General features: G+C 57.1%; 2 protein-coding genes across 4 annotated transcripts in view; one reads left to right on the top strand and one right to left on the bottom strand.

Moving 5' to 3' along the window:
- Window positions 1-3109: 3109 nt before the first annotated feature.
- Window positions 3110-17752, bottom strand: part of LOC118014032 (carboxyl-terminal PDZ ligand of neuronal nitric oxide synthase protein-like) — a 276011-nt gene continuing 261368 nt past the window's right edge. For all 3 annotated transcript variants that reach the window (XM_035010032.1, XM_035010033.1, XM_035010034.1), the window contains 2 exons: window positions 7361-7670; window positions 3110-6612 (listed from right to left, as the gene is read on the bottom strand). In XM_035010032.1, the coding sequence (XP_034865923.1) occupies window positions 6153-6612; window positions 7361-7670 (770 nt within the window). In that variant the 3' untranslated portion in view covers window positions 3110-6152. The remainder of the gene's footprint in view (window positions 6613-7360; window positions 7671-17752) is intronic.
- Window positions 11676-14322, top strand: SPATA46 (spermatogenesis associated 46). Its single transcript, XM_035010035.1, has 3 exons — window positions 11676-11778; window positions 13017-13130; window positions 13700-14322. The coding sequence occupies exons 1-3, from the start codon at window positions 11676-11678 to the stop codon at window positions 14224-14226; spliced, it is 744 nt and encodes a 247-aa protein (XP_034865926.1). The 3' UTR covers window positions 14227-14322.

The raw sequence follows: 17752 nt of genomic DNA, 5'->3' as shown, positions 1-17752 counted from the left end.
GCTGCAAAGACTGACAGTTCTTGGCAGAGAGGACCCAGGACTCAAATTGAGCAAGGACGGTGGATAGAAACAGAATTTAGCGGATACCTGGAGAAGGCTGGGAAGGTAGTACAAAGATGGGTAATCCAGACTGGTTCCGAGCTCTCCTCTCCAGCAGCTGGGTCTGTCCCCCGGGGCTCAGGATGCAGAGGGGGCTCAGAGGCTGAGGCTGGAGCTGCGAGCCGGTCACAGTGCCCATGGGGCTCTCTTCCCTCCACCTTGGAAGGCCAGCTGCTCCTCTACAGACCTCCTTGTGGCCTGGACCCACATAACCACAGGGAACATCCTACAAGTGGCCGTGAGTTAGCCCTTGAAGGGAGCCAAACACTCCTCTGGGCTTAACCACCAGACTGACAGGAGTTAGCGAACACACAGGAATCCAGAAAAGCTAAGGTGGGAAACATGGACGGTGCTTTAAGGAAGAACGTAGCAAATGGCCCTGAAAACGGCTGTTTAAATAGTAAAACCAAAACAAAATCAGTTGCAGTTCGTTGGGGGGCGGGGGGGTGTTGCTTTTTCTTTCTTGCTTGCTTTCTTTTTTTTTTCCTTTCTGGCCATTTCCAAGGATAAAATGCTGGCCCTGCTTCCTAGTCTTGAAACGGGCACATCCCTCAGGCACCTCCCACGAGAGAGAAAGCAGCCCGGTGCGTCTGAGGTGGTCTTTCAGCATCCCTCAAGCTTGCTCCGCTGGCTGTGTGGGCAGTGACCAAGGGATTCGTTCCGTGGGATAGGGCTAGCCCGGGCTCCCTCGAGTTGGACTATTTACCGTGGCAGCAGCTGGAGATAAGCTGGACACAAAGAGGATTTGTGTCTGCGGAGAGACGAGCCCTAGATACCCAGCGCGGAGGCATTTTCTCATTAGTCGGTGCTGGGGGCTCGGGGCTCTCACGGCGTGTCCCCATGTGAAGGGCAGCGGGGAGGGGGACGCGCTGGAGGGGCAAAGCTCTCCGAGATGCTTCCCCGAACAACCTAAATGAAACTTTCCCGAGGGCAGCTCTGTGGGAGAGATGAAAGACACCAGATGCCATCTGCATGCAGGACACTGTCGGGGGGGGGGGGGGGGGGGGCAGGGAGTCATCTACGGGGGCTGAATTTCTTTGTGCAGACTTAATTACTTGTTCCTGCTTCCAGGGGAGCGCAGGGGGAGCTCTGCATGGGGGCACCCCACATGCTGCTTGCCTAGTGAAGCCCAGGGGACCCTAAGGGCCTCCATCTCAAAGATAAACCATTGCCGAGTCATCACGGCTGCCAGCCGGACTGCAAAGCTGGTGGTAGAGACAGGGGTGGACAGGACAGGGAGTTAAAGCACAGAGCGTTCTAGAACACTCCCAGGATTCGCTGACCTGAAGGGAATTCCAAAGCCCGAGAGCAAATTGAACCAGAAAGGCATTCTCGGAGTTCCGAGCAGCGTCTGAGGTGCCCTCCTGGATTAGCGGATTCCAGTAATTCTGAATACCAACTGGGGTTCCCGCCAGCCCATGCACGGACTTCAGGAATGAAGTGGCTTTCTTGATGACCTCTGCTTTGTTGCTTTTCTTCTGCAGTTACTGTAAGATTAAGCTCTGAGGGAAAACACAACCAGTTGAAATTTATCACATCCCCTTTGGTGCTTCGGCTGTATTTTGATATCCTGCTGACATAGCCTGTTCGTCACAGGACCACGGACTCCGCAGTGTCCTCACCCCTTGCTGACATGGAGAGAGAGAACCAGGTAGCCCTTTCCCACCAGGTTACCACTGTGCACCAGACAGCACTCGGCTCCTGGAGGGGCTCGGATACGTTGTCTGAATAAAGGCATCTTTGTACCTCGCTTTCTAGACCATGAGCTCAGCGTAGAGCACTGCATTAAGAGTGACATATGCACATCCATTTTTACACTTACAAGTTTCCTCAAAAGAAATATTTTTAGGCTGCAATTTTCCATATTTGATCTTCGCCCCAAATCACTACTTTGCATCACAGTGGAAAAGAAAGGCATGTGAAAGGCACATTTCACACCTGAATGCCTGCAGAAGCCCATCCGGGAGCCAACCAATGGGAAAAGTTACCTGAAGAATAGTCGCTGGAGCTTAGACTTAAAGAAAAGTTTGCTATTGTAAGTAATTTCAATGCTTTCCCCCTATGCGTGGAATGTGGTGGATTGGTGTCTGCGTTTCTCCTGCCTTTCCAGAACAAAGTGCTGCACCGCACCGCGGAGCAAGCCGGCCCTTCGGGCACCATGGTCTTCTTGCACTTCCTCGGAGAAACTAAGGGTGGAGTTCGATGAGGAAAGGCTGGGGCCTCCTGCCCAAGGCATTTCGGGTGTGCAGCCTGGGACCCCGCATGCTGAACTGTAGAATCCCCCCCCCCCACCCCGCCACAGCAGCAAAGGACAGAGAGCTGGACAGAAAGGCCCCATCCTTCCCCCTTTAAAAATGCGTATGGCTTCTGTGAACAGAACGAAGACCTCTTTTCCTGCCCCCCCCACCTCGATTCTCCACTTCCTCCCTTTTCGGGTGGTGAGAGGCCTGGCCGATTCTCAGCTGTGTGAGTCCTCTGGGTCCCTGGGTCCGACACCGGCCTGCACTGCTCCAAGCCACAGTCTCCCAATAAGCGAGCACCGAGCCTCGAGTTGCCCCGGGGCGGGGAAGGACCTCTGTCAGCAGCTCCAGTCCCTCTGAGGGTCTGTATGCACGCGCACAGCCCCGTCCCCTCCTCCCCTCCTCGGGGGAAGAGGGCTGCACCCCAGGGTAATCTGGAGGCCAATCCAGGGGTCCATTTGCATGTCCTCCTGAGGAGGAGGGGCTTACGCACGTCCATCATGTTGCCCCTGGAACAGCCCCATGACGCTCAGGTTGGGAGAGGGACCCTTGGTGGCCAGCCAGTTAGGGGGACAACCTGAGATCACTTCCCCCAAGGGCCTCAGGTGGGGGGTCAGCAGGCAGTGCCCACCTGCCTCGGGTTTCGACCTCTGTCTCACCAGTCCAGGCTTCTAACCCAAAATGCCAATGCTCTCCACGCAACAAGCCAGCCTCGAGAAAACCATCCACTTCCCATCAGTCCGGAGAAACCAAAACCAAACCGGCAAAACCAAACCAGATTGTTTTATTCTGCAGTTTCCTTCTACCAGAACACTACTAAAAATATAAATATAAAATCTCTAGAAAATACTCATACTCAGAATAGGTCTGTAATCTTCCTCTCCCAGACTGGGACCAAACTCTTTGTTCTTTCAAAGCCGATGGACCATAAGCATGTTTGTCTTCATACCGTCCACGTACATCACACAGATAAGTTTTGCTCTGTGCAGGGGAACGCACCACCCTCCTGCCAGGCTCTGGAAGCTCACCTGTGATTTATCAGGGGAAGGATACGTGCTGACTAGGGGGATACAGTGGGGTTGTGGGGCTAACAGGGAGGGAAGAGACTCTGTGCCCCCAGCTTCCTTATGCAGACCCAGAAACTGGGTCCTTTGCTCCTCATTATCCTGCCCTTGTGTCGACCAGGCCACCCAGGGCCAAGCTCCCAGAGAAGCTGGACTATGAGGTGTTGGGGTGGGGGCAGTGGCTGCCAGGCTGTTTTCACAGGGAGGTCAGGCTGCTGAGAGACAGGAAGCCGGGCAGAGCCCAGGCCCTCGGAGGGACTAGATGTTGTCATCGCTACTGCCTGGGGGCAGCACTCAGCCCCTAGCACCAGGCGGTATCTGCTGCATCCAGGACGGGACCTCAGGCTCGAGCCCCCCTCCCCCAGGTGGCAGCATCCCCCCAAACGAGGGAGGACGACGGCCGGGGTGGAGATCATAGAGAGGCCAAAGATTGGAGCAGGGTCCCACGTGGGCCCTCGTTCAGCATCAGACACTAGTCTGAGGAACTCCAGCGTCATCCTGGCGATGGTCCTGGGATGACCTGGGATCCCTGGGCTAACCTCCGAGTCTGAGGACCAGGACCTCAGCAGCGGCTGGGTATGGCATGGAGAGCAGGGTGCTTAAGCCAACCCTGGGCGCGCCAGCTCTCTGCATGACCGGCTGCCACGTCACCTGGCCAGGGCCACCCTGATCTCTGAGGCAGGAGCCCCAGGGGGGCAAGGCTCTGCTAGGTTTCCCGCCAGAGAAGCAAACCGAGCTTCTGGCGTGGAAGTTCCCAGCACACATCTTTAGGTTTTCTGCCCCCATCCCCAGCGCTGTGTTGGGTGCAGAACTCCAAGTCGTTCTGGGAGAACTCACAGGCTTCCAAATGCTAGTCCTGAGAACTTCTGATATGATTAGAGATCATATCGTTGTGATGTCCTTGGAGGAAGGCAGCAGGATCTAGACCTTCAGTAGCTGCCCTGCCCACTGCACCACGGCCGGCAGGGTGCCCGGCCTGCGCAGCCCCTCGGGGAAGGGAGCCGAGGCTTTGCTGGGAGCACGTGGTGCAGCCTGGCCTTCCGGAGCAATGGGAGATGGGGCGCGAGATGGGGCGGGAAGGCTGCAGAAGCAAGAATGCAGGAAGGGCAGCCGGCACCCTGGCGAGCCCACCCCCGACCAGGCTCCGGGTCCAGAGGAGTTTGCTTGGATGTTTCATGCGGCAGAGGTTGGGGTGGGGGAGGGGAGGAGGAACTGGGTGACAGGATGAAGTGGGAAGTGAGCAGTATTGGGGGGCACGGGGAGCTGAGTGGACAGAAAAGGGGACGCCGCAGGAGTCCCAGGAGGAAGACTGCCCACCGGCCTGCCACGGCTGGATGTGCCATGCCAGCCTTCTCCTGGGGAGCCGGCCACCCTGTTCAACAAAAGGGAGGTTCTCTTCTTGCTGCAAAGGCCCCCAGGGTTGGGATCACCCCCCGACAGGGTCTCCTGGCCACAGGAAGACAGCATGACAGGAGCCCTGGTGGGAGAGAGGAACATAAAAGTGCGTTAACCCAGGAGGGTCGGAACCAGTTAGGGTTGGATGAACTGGGTCGGTCCCGACATGGATCCCGAAGGCCGGGACGCAGAGAGGACCATGCAGCATCCGGGCAGGGGAAAGGCAGGGCAGAGGGCCCTCGCGGGAGACACAGGCCATTCCAGCACAAGAGCAAAGCCCCTCCTGCCTGGTGAGAGGTAGTTTGCCCCTCGGCTCCTGCCACATCCCAGTCTCACGTCCGTCACCCCGGCTCTGGCACTTACCACACCCGGACCCCACACCTGCCTCATTTCAGGCCGTGGGCTGGTCCCTGAAAAGCCGCTCTGCCCCCCCCGCCCCGGTGGCTGCGCTGTCCTCATCCTGTCTTCTCCACGACTTCGGCTCCAGGTTCTCAAGGCCAGCCGCCTGGACACCGAGTCATGGGCCCTGCCCGCAAGCGAGATGATGATCTGCTGTGCTGCTTCTGCTGGGGCCTGCCCAGCCCCGTCTTCACACAGCAGGGGCGGCCCGGCCTCCCCTTCTGCGCAGGGAGCCCACGCGTGGCGGGTCGTACCCCTTTCCCCCAGTGCCCCCGCAGTGGCTGGCTCTGTGCCCTGTCCCAGGGAGCTTGGCACATTCCCCAACTGGCCAGGCAGGAAACACCCCGAGAGCCCCCGGCGACCTGGCTGCCTCCGGGTCTCAGGCCTGGTGTCCCCTCTGGCCCACACCCAGAGGGCAGAGGCAAGGCAACCACCTGGGGCCTCCGCGGTCTTGGGACCGGGAGAACAGTGGCTGGGCGGCACTCAGGGAATGCAGCTTTCCAGGTCTGAGCCCATCATCCGCCAAACCCATCATTCCCCACCAGCCTGATTGCCACCGCCCCCCGCCCCGCCCCCGAGACAGGAGAAACGAACCAGGGAACGGAGGGAGAGGGGCGGGGGCACAGGCAGCGTGTGGGAGGCCGTGTGGGAGGCCGGCAGGAGCCTTCATCCCGGGCTGGTGGCCCTGGGGTCCAGTGGGAAGTCAGGGCAGCTTGGGAGTAGAGGGGCTCCCAACACCCCGGGGCTGCGGCTGGCACCCAGAGGAGCTTATGGAACACGAGCCTTTAACGAGGATGACTGAGGGACTCTCGGCCCTGCACAGCCCACACGGGGGGACTGGCTCTCTGCTGATCTCTGCACAAGGGGGCAAAGGGCACGCAGAGCTGGGGGGCAAGAGGTACCAGGGAAGGAGACGGCCGAGGGGAAGGGGGGTGCTTGGCAGGGAGGAGAGGCCCTACTCAAAGGAGAGCAGGTCTGGGTGCCGGCCGTCATTGTCAAGGCTGGAGGTCCGTCCCCGAGGAGGGGCGCTGCTGGCCCCCAGTGGCGGGGCCAGGTGGATGGGGCTGAGTCCGAGGCCGTTCCTCTCGAGGAGGCCAGGGGACGAGGCCCTTCGGCACTCAGTCATCTTCAGCTTGGGCTCGTCCTGGCCATCCTGGTGAATCAGGTCAGGCACAGACGGGGAAACTTCTCCATTGGGCAGAGCCTCGCCCCTATCCGCCATTTCCACGGGGGGCTCCGGCTGGGCAGGCGGAAGGGTGTCCTGGGGACACAGCTCTGTCCCATGCTCCAGGCTGCTTAGGACGGGCTGTGATGAAATCAGCATGTCCTGCGTGGTCTTCAGGGCCCGAGGGGTTCGCTTCCTGGTGATGGGGGGCGGGGGCTCGAGTCGAGGGAATGCTTCTTGCGGGGCTGACCTGTGGGGTTGATGACGACAGGCACGTGTGCTCTAAGGATGGCGAGACCCAGCGCCCCGATCCTTGCTTCCCTAGCTCCCCCACCCAGCAAGCGCTTTCCTGCTGGGGCTTCATCCTCGGTTTGCTGTGTGGGCTGTGGCAGCTGGAGCACCGCTGGCTTTTGCCCTGGCGCCCCCTGCCCCCCCCGCCCCCCCGCGGGGCTGGTGTCGCCCGCTGGGACCACAGATGAGCTATGGGGGACAGTACCAGCTGAGGAGCACAGCGGGTGGTGAAAACAAGGCCTGGAAGGGACCTGGTGGCCCCAGCGGGCTTCTCCCTCCCCTGCCCCTGTGGGTCCCACGGGCACCCACATTCCTCCACTACCACCAGCAGGGCAGTGGCTCGAAGGTGTGGCTGGGCGTTAGAATCCACCCAGGGAGCTTCAGGCGATGCCGGGTTCGACTCCAGCTCCGCCCACTCCTAACTTCGTAACCTGAAGCTCCTCACCTTACCCCTCTGAACTTGGTTCTGCGCAAGACGGGAACCACCGGATCCACCTCAGGGCCGCTGCAGGGTTGGGGGGGCGTGCGGCCCGGCGTTTGCAGACACCAGACAGTGTTCAGTAAACCTCGGCCGTGGTGACCGGGTGGCAGCCAGCAACCAGAGACACGGCCCAGCCCCGTTCTCCGCAGGAGGAGCTCACGTCCCCAGCTCAGGGCTGCTCTCTGGCTTCATCCCGGAGCTCGGCAGGCCCGCCCCCCGCACTTACCTCTCCTCCTCGCCGGCGACCCCGCCGGCCAGCCGGGCCCCCGCGGTCCTGTTGATCTCCATGGCGCCCGCACCGTCCAGGCTCGAGGGCTCTTTCCTCCGCAGGAAGTCATTGACTTTGGCCCCCACGGCTCTGCCCAGGTTCTTGAGGTGCTGGCTGCTGCCCACCCAGAGTCCCGGCCCGTCGGGCTCCACCGGCCCCGAGGCGGCAGAGCTGGGGGTCGCCAGCCTGGACAAGTGGGGGAAGGAGCAGCTGGGCTGCAGCTTCGGAGCGTGGGCCGTGTTCAAGTTCTCAAACACGCCGTGGTCCACTGCAAACAGAGGGGAAGACGGACACGGTGAGCGGGGGCGGGTCCCTCTGCCTCTTGCCCTTACAGCACAGCCACCCCTGTCACTTCCCGAGGCTTTGGTAACACTCAGGAGAGCACCAGCAGAGGTACTCTCGACCCTCCCGGTCGGGTTTTCCTGATGGGATGTGGGACCAGCAATTCCAGTTCTGCCCCGCCTGGTTCATCGGGGACAAGCGCGAGCCACAAACCTGTCACTCCAACCGAACTTATCCCTTTAAACCTGCCTCCTCGACTCCTGGCTTGACCCCTGACCTTGGGGTCACCAAACCCTCTGAAGAAAAACTGAAGAAGTCATGAGCTATGGTATTTTTCTCTCGTTGTGAACACAAGCTGAGCGGACGTCAGCACTGGGGCCGAAGCTTTAACGGCTAGCCTGGCCTGGTATACAGTAGGTGCTCAATAAATCTCTCAAACTGCCAGACCCATTCTGCAGCTGGGAGAATTGTAGAGGCCAAAATCATAGCTCTAAGGTTTGTCACCGGAACGACCGGTGCTCAGGGCTTTAGGCCACACCGTGCACACGCTTGTACCAGGGCGTCCTCCCCACCTGGAAGTCAAGCTCAGCCCTCCAGGGAGCCAGATCATTCTGGGGCCTTGGAAGCACACGTGAGGTTTCTGTCCTTACCAACTACTCCAGACGTTCTGTCGATCTGGGGGATCTACCCCTCTAAGTGCCTATTCCCGCTGAGCCTTCGCAAGAGTGTGTGAGGTTGGGGTGGTGCGGCTGCTTCTGCTGAACTTGGCACAAAGTAGCTGCCTCTGCCTCCACTGCAGAGCCCCCCGCCAGAGCGGATGCATCTCCCTTTACCATGGTTTCAACAGACACATCCCCCCTGCACCAACTAGCTAGAGAAGCCCTATTGTAAAGGTCTTTGGGCGGCAGCAGGAAGCTGTGGGGAGAGGAGCGGATGAACCCCACCCCCAGGTCTGCACGTCTGTCGCACACACAGGGAAGGCACCATGGCGGGGGCCGTGCCGGGGAACTGGGTTAGAAGAGCCCTGGGGTCTGGGGCACAGAGCTGACCGGCTGAGGCAGCCTGGGCTCCGGGTGTGGCCACGCCACCCCAGCAGGACTTCCAGCCCAGCCCCCAGCGGGGTTATCAGCTCCTCTGACTCGGCTAAGAGCTCTATCTCGCCACATCACCACCCACTTCGGCATACTTTCCCTATCGCGTCTCGTATCCCTCGAGTTTTTTCTTTAATCATAAAATCTGCAGAGAAGCCCTTTGCAATGGAAGCATTCCACTATTTCCCCCCCAAACCAGCAAGTATATTCGCGCCACTGCGAAACCAGGGCAAATGTTCTAAAGAGGTTCGCTGGGGAAGGCAGATCCCCCCCACTTCCTGGCTCAGATATATCCGTGGTGGTCTCCTTATTGGTTTCAAGTGAATCTACAGTGTAGACGTGCTCGTTTCTGAAAGTGTAAGCGACAACAACAAAACCCTAAGTGACTTGTGAACTGTGAGCTCCTCTTATTCGAAAAACTGCCCTTGCGAACGTCTATGCTGAATTCTTAAGTAATTTAAAGATAACCTATCCTGTGCGTTCTTTACAATTCCCTAAGTCTTTCTGGCAAACACACCTTGGCTCGATGATGAAATGGTGAGCTCCTCGAGGGGATGCAGCATCTGAGTGATTTTTTTTTTTTTTTACTTTCTGGAGTGCTCAGCATAGGGCCTGGCCCAAGAGTCGGCATTTAGTAAGTTTGGCTTAACTGAATTGGCTTTTTATAGGAATACTTAAAACCTGACCACATTATGGGCGGACAGTGTAGAGAACTGTTCCCGAGCCTTTTTCCATTTATGAAAGCCAGTCATAACCTCCTCTCTTGAGGTCAGCCCGGGAGCAACTGCTCTTGTCTCAGAAGTGGGACTCTGGCGGGGGGCCTCCTTCATTTCCACACCGGAAGGATGTGCCAGGAGCCCCTTTCCTGCTGGTGGCACTAACGACCTGCACACCCCATCCCTCCCTTTGGACTAGATGCGGGGTGGTTCGGAACGTAATGGCGATGATGGAAAGAAATACCATGAGACCCCAACCTGGTGGTCCGCCCCGCAGCACCCCCCACATGCACACATCCGAGCAAAGCCAAGCATCTGTGACATAAGTCGTCCATAAGGAAGATGGTCTCTTACCTGTCCGAGAAAGGGGCTCGGAAAGCAGGTGGGAAGCAAACAAGAGAGAGACACATTTTATGTAGTGGCCGACCACTTTGGGAGTGTCACCTCCTGCCCGGGCCACCAGCAGCAACGTACCGGGAGAGCGTAACAGGCAAGACAGCAGGACTGCTGCCAGGAATATCACCAACCCTGGACAACCAGGTTCCCACGAACTCTTCAATACCTAGACCGAAAGTGTCTTGTTTTTAAAAACTCTACAAACAGGCTCTGACGCAGCTTCCCATGTGTTCCCCAACATTTTGAGCCCCCTCTACAGGCAGTCTAGCGGAAGTTCCCAAGCTGGCAGCGGGAAGAATTCAATGACCGCCCCCCACGCCCGCAGGATGAAATTCAAAATCTTCTGGGTTCCGTGTGCACACGCTCATTACTCTCCTGTCCCATTTCTGCACACAAATCACCCGATTTTACACCAGGGAGATGTTCACCCATTCCAACCATTAAATGAACAAAATAGGTGGACACGGTGGCAGGGAGGTTTGCCTAACGCTGCACAAGTCACTAACAGCAGAGGGGGGTAAGAACTCACACACGCCAACTCCCTGGACCCCAGGATCTTCCTCTGCACCGCAGGGGCCAAATCAAATCGCCAATACCCTCAAGGCTGCCAAAGCCCATGGTGTCATTAAATTCCAACGCCTTCTAAGCTTCTAAGCCGGGCTCTGGGGAGGCAGTGAGGTTCTCCACCCTGTCCTGCAACGCTGAAGTCCCGCGGGCGGATCCCAACAGGACGACGACTCCAGGCTCTCACACCCAGAAGCCCACTCGCACCTGCACGTGCTCCACGGCCAGGCCACATCTTTCCCCGCAGCCCAAGCAGACGCGCATTTAGATCAAATGCACTCTATGTACCTAGTCTGCCCCTGTTGTGACGCTCTAGAGCGGGGCTTATCTTCAAAGTGGCACGATCACCTTTCACCTTTACTCCACAGCCCTCCAGCCGGCTAGGCTGGGACACGACAGAAGCGAAGCAGAGACGAGAGGCAACCTGGCCGCTCTGGAGTTCAGTCTCCCCGGCAAACTGCTTAGAAGGAGCACAATGGTGTTGAGTAAGCCGCCCTTTGTGTTTTAGTCATTCGCTAAAAATACACAGCACCGACCATTTAAAACATTATCTGGTCCCTACTCTTAGGCAGTGCACACTGAAGCATTTAGGCACAAAGGGACATGATGCTTGTAACTTACCTTGGAATAGCTCCACAAACCAAGTAGGGGGCAGAGGGAGGCGAATTGACAAAGCGAAAGGGGTAAAATGTTAACAATAGGAAAACCTGGATACAGAATACACGGAAGCTGGTTTTAGTTTTGCAACTTTTTGTCACTTTGAAATGATTTCCAAAGAAAACGTAAAAATTATACCCCAAACTTCAAAGCGGAAAGAACAAAAACATCTGATGGCAGATGGCAGAGGTGAGGCAGATGAAGGAGAAGCCAAGCGAGCAGCTTATTCAGAGAGGACAGAGGTCCCCAGAACTGGGTGTGTCAGCAAGGACATAGAAAGGACACCAAAGATCAATGGGGCGGGGTCAACAGATTACAGCACGGTCACATCTCTGCTACAGGCTTCCTTCCCCCTGGGCATTCTCAATCGAGGCAGGCCAATGAGGAATGACAAGCCCCCAAATTTAAAAGACTCCATCCGTCCTTGAAAGGGATAGCCTGGCCAGCAAGTGGAATCATGGGGCCTTCTTGTGATGTCAACTGCACTCAGAATGTTCATCATCTGGACAACCCAACCAGCCTCTTGGGAGCAGATGTGCGATCTCCATACCCTACGGTAGTCAGAATATGGAGAACTTCTCACTCCTCAGCATTTCCGGACCTCAAATCTCCTCCTCAGCCGTGAGCACTTTCCCCGACATTATGTCCTCACGTGCCACCAGCTTGCCAGGTAAACTCTGGTGCCCCTAGGGCCACAAAAATGTGGTTTTTTTGAAGCTTTTAATTGAGCACTCTACCAGATCATGTTACAGGACTACGATTTAGTGAGAAAGTCAAATTACACATGGGGAGAAAATAATTTTTCAAAATGCTGCATTCATGGTAAGTAGTTCCTGCTGTTTATTCATTTCTGGCAAGGGAAGGAAGGGGAAAACACTTGCTGTCCAGTTTTGTTTTTTTCCTCTAGAATCTCAGGTGACTGTCTATGTAGAATAGGGGCTAGTTTTAGCCCTGGTTGGACAAGCTGGAGAAGAGGCAGGCTCACCAACCCCTCAGTAGGAACCTAGGAGGCAGGGTCCCTGAGGAGCATAGCAGGGAATCAAGGCAGATGCTCGGAGGACTCGCTATTCCAAGTGTGGTCTGTGGGCCTCCACGGCGGCCTCACCTGGGAGCTTGTTAGCAATGCAGACTCTCAGGCTGCCCCCAGACCTGCTGACTCAGAACCTGCGTGGGTAACAAGACCTCCAGGTGGTTCCTGGAGAAGTGTGCATATTAAAGCTTGAGAAGCCTCCTCTACGCAGGAGCTAGCTCTCCGAAACATCCACGTGTCTGTAGGAAACCACCTCATATGGTGGTTTCCCAAACTGAGCTCTGGTCCCACTCTGGGATTTGAGGCAGGCTGGCTTTTTACCAAGCGTTAGCAGTCATCAGGGTGTTCACGCAGCTAGGGTCCACCTCAACGCTCCCCGGCTGTGGGCAGGAGATGTTTCAACTGGAGAAACTGACTTCTCATCCTCAAAGGGGCCATGTAAGATAGCTACGTGGTCCGTGACTAGACTCCCTCCCCTGGATCCCAGAGCAAGCCCAGAGGCTGGAATGCAGAATGCAGAGACAGACAGACAGACACACACACACATACACACACACACAAACACACACAGAGCGAGCTGCTGGAAGGTCAAGAGAAGGATGGGCCAGGCAGAAAGCTATCATCTGGTATGCATCTAAAATTCTCCCTTGGAGAGAATCTTTCCCAGATCTCAACGAAAATGCCCCCTTTGGCATTCCCCAGGATGCCACCCAGAATAGTTCTGCTTATCTGGGTGCAAAAGAGGGCACTGTTTTTCTTCAGCTTTGCAATGTCATAAAGTCCCAAGGTAGAGCCTCTAGGTATGTTGGGGGGGGCGGCCAACAAGAAGAGGACCCCCAACCTTGCGCAGCTCACCAGCACGTTTCTTCCATAACCAGACATTGCAAAGACTGCATTACCCACCGAGGCGGCCAGCCCAGCTCAGGCCCTGCCAGCCCAGTACCACAGCAGCGCCTTCCGGCTCAGGGTGCAGAACACGGGGTTCTCTCCAGGTGAGGCCTTCTCTGCCTTGGGCAGGCACCTGTGAGAAGCTAGAGGGACACGGGCTGCTCCCCGATGGGAAGGGTGCCATTCCCCCTCCCCCCCCGGTCCTCTCCTTCCTGGTCCTTCCTTCAGGAGACCCCCACAGGCCGGTCTCCTGAGCTGGGGTGAAACAGCAGCTTCCGCCCCCGTGGGTTGTTGCGGGCAGACAGGGAGGCTGGAAAAACGGCCACGACCATTGGCGGTGGAAAAGGGGCGCTGGGAAGCCAGAGGGCTGGCTGTTCGCTGAGCCACCTGCCGACCCCTAGAGAAGTGGAGGCAAGGTGTCTGCAGGGAGCACGGCACGTGATGGATGCTGAGGCTTAGTGAATGCCGGTGGAGTCTCCACCCCAGAGATCAAACTGCCATTTGTGGGAGCAGCCGGAAGGCAGGCCTCAGGCTGCTCTCCCCACCCCAACTCGCCCCCTGCTCTCAGCCCCGCAGTCGAGGGGGGGCGGGGAGGGACCCCGAGGCCATGCCTGACTCCTGACCTCTTGCCTTTCTGCTTCTCCATGCTCAGACCCCACCCTTTCCTCCGCAGACTGCATTTTGGGGGACCCCCAGAACGGGGAGCAGCTGAGGCGGAACTGCACCATCTACCGGCCCTGGTTCTCCCCTTACAGCTACTTTGTGTGCACAGACCCGGAGAGCCACCTGGAGGCCTACAGCTTCCCAGAGGTGCAGCGGGACGAGGGCAGGGGGGACAGCTGCCTTCCGGAGGACTTGGCTGAGAGCATCTGCTCGTCCTCTTCCTCCCCGGAGAACACCTGCCCCCGAGAGGCCACCAAGAAGTCCAGGCCTGGCCTGGACTCCACGGACTACATCACGTCCCAGGACATTCTCACGGCCTCCAGGTGGCACCCGGCCCCGCAGAGCGGCTACAAGTGTGCGGCCTGCTGCCGCATGTACCCCACTCTGCACTCCCTGAAGAGCCACATCAAGGGGGGCTTCAGGGAGGGCTTCAGCTGTAGGGTGTACTACCGCAAGCTCAAAACCCTCTGGGGCAAGGAGCAGAAGGCCCGGCCGGGAGACAGGCTCTCCTCGGGTGGCTGCCAGGCCTTCAAGTAGCCCGGCTGGAGGGCCGCAGCTGTCCTGTTAGTGGACATCTCAGGGAAAGAGGGGATAAAGCCTAGTTGCGTCTCCAGACAGATGTCAATAAACCAAAGTTAGCTACAGCCTTCTGTCAAGTCCGAGGTCACCCTGATCCACCTGCGGTCATTCCCGGTCCCCATCCTGTGCCCCTTTGGCGAACGGTTACCTAGCCACAGCAGGCCCCCCTCGCTGCCCCTCCCGCCTTTCCTTCCCCTCTCCTTGTCAAGTTTGAGAATAGCCTCTATAGTGGTGCTTTTCAAGGTGAGGTGCCCAGATCAGCAATGTCAGCATCCCCCAGGAATTTGCGAGAAATGAGATCTCAGATTCACTGAATCAGAAACTCGGCGCGTAGCCTGGCAGTCCGGGTTCTCGGCAGCCTTCCGGGTGATTCTGGGGCAGTGCAAGCATGAGAACGCTGCTCAAAGACGCTGGCTTCCTGGTTGGCCCCCCTGTGACCAGTCCCTGCCACACCCCGCTCAGAGGGGAGGGCTCGCCCAGAGGGCAGGAGAATGAACGTCCTTTCCCACAGGCACAGGGAAGCTTCCTGCATCATCTGGAAGCTTCTTGGGTGTTAGATCTCCTGAGGGGTGGAACAGGGAGGACTGCACGCCCCCACGCATAGGGCAGGAAAGAGGTGCATAGGGCCGGGCCCACCCCCCACCCCGCGCAACACAATCCTTCACTTGGAAGGGGCACGCTTGCTGAAGCACATCAGACTTGCTTCTGACCCAGGGGCCGCTCTACCTGGCTGTGTTGAGTCATGTCAAAGTAGGCAGGTACACACGTGAAAACACGGCTTCCCATTACCAAGTAATGCACCAGCAGGCAAGCCCGACAGTCATCCCATTTCTGAGCAAGCCTCACTACCAACTCCGACCCAGAAACATGGCTGAACATCAGGGATGCAGAGAAGACATCTGTTTTACCCATTATGTGGTTTAAAAAAAAAAGCTGAATGCTTAATGGTCTTATTTTTAGGCCTTATTTACCTCTCATTTCATCTCCCTAATGCCCCAGGGACCCTCTCACTGCCATGGGGCATCTCCTCTGGGTGGGGGGGGCCCGGCATCAACCCTCCCTTCACCTCTGCCTCCCCACTGGCTGGCCAACAGGTTGGAATGGAAGATTCCCCCTTGCCCTTCCAGTGGTCCTATAGTGAGGTCTCTGCTTTCTGGTTTAGCAGAGCTGCTTCTGCTTATCCCTGTCCTGCTAAAATATCATTTGCGGTTCTTTTGTGAGAGCCTGGCCTCAAATCCTGTCACGTCCCACGCCGAGAAAACCTTCCCCACTCACTCTCTCCCCACCCTCTACCAACACAGCCAGAGTCCAAGAATGTACTTGAACTGAGGGTCCCAGCCTGTCCACTCGGGGGTGGGTGGTCTCTCTAAACAGCCCTGATGTCACTCCCTGGACCCCCCAGGGGAGGAGGCAGACACGTCCTCATTCTGAGTTCCTGTTTTCCAAAATGGAAAAGCCACCTACCCCCTTGAAGACCTTCCCCTACACGTGTCCCTGTGCACGTGCGTCCCCTTGGTGGGGCCCTTGAGGAGGGAGTACAAGGAGGGGCTCACGTGGGGGCCTCGTGGCCTTACCTCGGTCTGTGGGAGATTCAGGAGGAATCGGCTCTTGTCTGGCCTCACGCCCTTTGCCCAACCCACACTCCCTCCTCCAGGGTGTCCATGTCGCGGGCAGAACACGTTAAAAAAGACAGAAAGCCATCCCACAGCCGGGGTCTGGGCAGAAGGGCCACAGCACGCGCCAGCCGCTGCCTGGCAGGGGCTTAAGTTTCGTGTGAGGACGGGCGCTCTCTGCCTTTCACACATTTAATAGCATCATTGGGGCCCCCAGGAACTTTCTCAGTGCAGAGTTCTGAGGAAAGTTTCAGCACACAGAAAACGCACCCAGCCCACAAATGCACGGACCACGTGGGTACATCCCCCCCGCCCCCAAATCAAGTGGAAGGCAAGCTCCACGGTGCCCTGAGCCCCTGCCAGGCGCTCTGCTGGGTGCTTGTAAAATGCAAGCTCATTTACTCTTCATTATCGCTTTATCTGGTCTATTTTATCCCCATTTTACAGACGAGAAAAATGGGGCTCAGTTCCATCACTCAGAAAAGGGCGAAGGGCACGTGAAGCCGGTTGATCGGACCCTCTCAACCTGCCTGCAGACCCGGCCGGGCCTGACAAAGCACCAGGCCCGGCAAGCCCTCTGCCTTCGAGAGGGCTAAACGTTCTGGCCAAACTGGTCTGGTTTCCATGACGTTGGCTTTTCGAGATCCTGCAGCCTCTGTTTCTCTGACACTCCTCCCTCGCGAGCCTTCCTCCTCCCTTTCGTGTCGCCTCCTGGCAGGAAAGCCAAGTTCCCTGGAACCAGCGCCACTCCGCTGAGCCGAGGGGCAAGGGCACCACAATGTTTGCGGGCAGGTGTGGGGACCAGCCTATTTTGATTCTGCGATAGACATTTTAGGAACAGGGTTGTTCGGAATCCTACCTATTGCGTATTTCAGACATTTAGTCAAGGGAGTCGGTGAAATTTTATGATCTAGATGATTTTAGCTACAGCTGGAAACATCTATGATGTCATACTTTTTCAGGCACTCAAAACTTGCTTATATGCCAGTGACGTCTGCGGTGTGAGAGAACCTGGGCCGGGGAGGAGTCGAGAACAACGGGCACAAGCCTGGGGCCTCTCAACTTCAGGACTTCTGACATTTGGGGAAGAATGATTCTCTATTGTGGCAGCGGGGGGCGGGGGGGGGGCTCTCCTGTGCATTGTAGGATGTTTAGCAACATCCCTGGCTTCCACCCACTAAATATCAAAAGCATCCTTCCCCCAGTTGGGACAAACCAAAACTGTCTCCAGGCACTGCCGAATGTCCCGCAGGGAAGCAACATCATCCCCAGATGAGAACCACGGTTGAACTGTCTGATCAGCAAGTCTGGTCTAGATAAACCACACCTGAAGGCACCACCTCCCTCCCCTCTGTTTTCTGAACACCACAACCCTTGAGAATGGGCGTCGCAGAGCTGATGGCCGCTGGCTTGGGAAGGGGGTGGAAGTGAGGGCAAGTCAGGGAGCAGAAGGAATAGAAGAAGCAAGAAAAGACCAAGAAAAAGCTTTTAGAAATAAGAAAGGTTTATTTAGCAAAAGCCACTAGACTAGTGACGACATCCAGGGAGTAAGTGCACTTTACATGAACAGATTCTTGTCCCAGAGAGTTGAACCAACAGAGTTAATGACACAACAGTTTCAGAAGTAGAGGCTCGGGGTCGGTGGGGTAAGAGGAGGTGGTCAGGCAAAGAGGAAATCAAAGGAACCCAAGTCATGAACAGAAGCCACGGGGAGAAGGGAAGCTACGAAGGGGCTTCACAGAGAGCGTTGATACAAGCAGGGATATAAGGAATATCATTTTCATCCCAATATGCAGTCCGTTCTGCGCAGAGAAATTCTTTGCTGGCTCTGCACCTGGGAGAGCCTCACGTGCCCAGGAGTCTGCCGGCAC

This window comes from Mirounga leonina, unplaced genomic scaffold (genome assembly GCF_011800145.1).
Source record: "Mirounga leonina isolate KUSES-001 unplaced genomic scaffold, KU_Mleo_1.0 Mir_154, whole genome shotgun sequence".
NCBI classification, from domain to species: Eukaryota; Metazoa; Chordata; class Mammalia; order Carnivora; family Phocidae; genus Mirounga; species Mirounga leonina.
This window is presented reverse-complemented; position numbering and strand designations above follow the sequence as displayed.

Coding starts and splice junctions, on each gene's coding strand:
- SPATA46 (XM_035010035.1), top strand. CDS start 11,676: ATGGAGAACTTCTCACTCCTCAGCATTTCCGGACCTCAAATCTCCTCC. Junction 11,779..13,016: donor ACGTGCCACCAGCTTGCCAG/GTAAACTCTGGT, acceptor TTCCATAACCAG/ACATTGCAAAGACTGCATTA. Junction 13,131..13,699: donor GAACACGGGGTTCTCTCCAG/GTGAGGCCTTCT, acceptor TTTCCTCCGCAG/ACTGCATTTTGGGGGACCCC.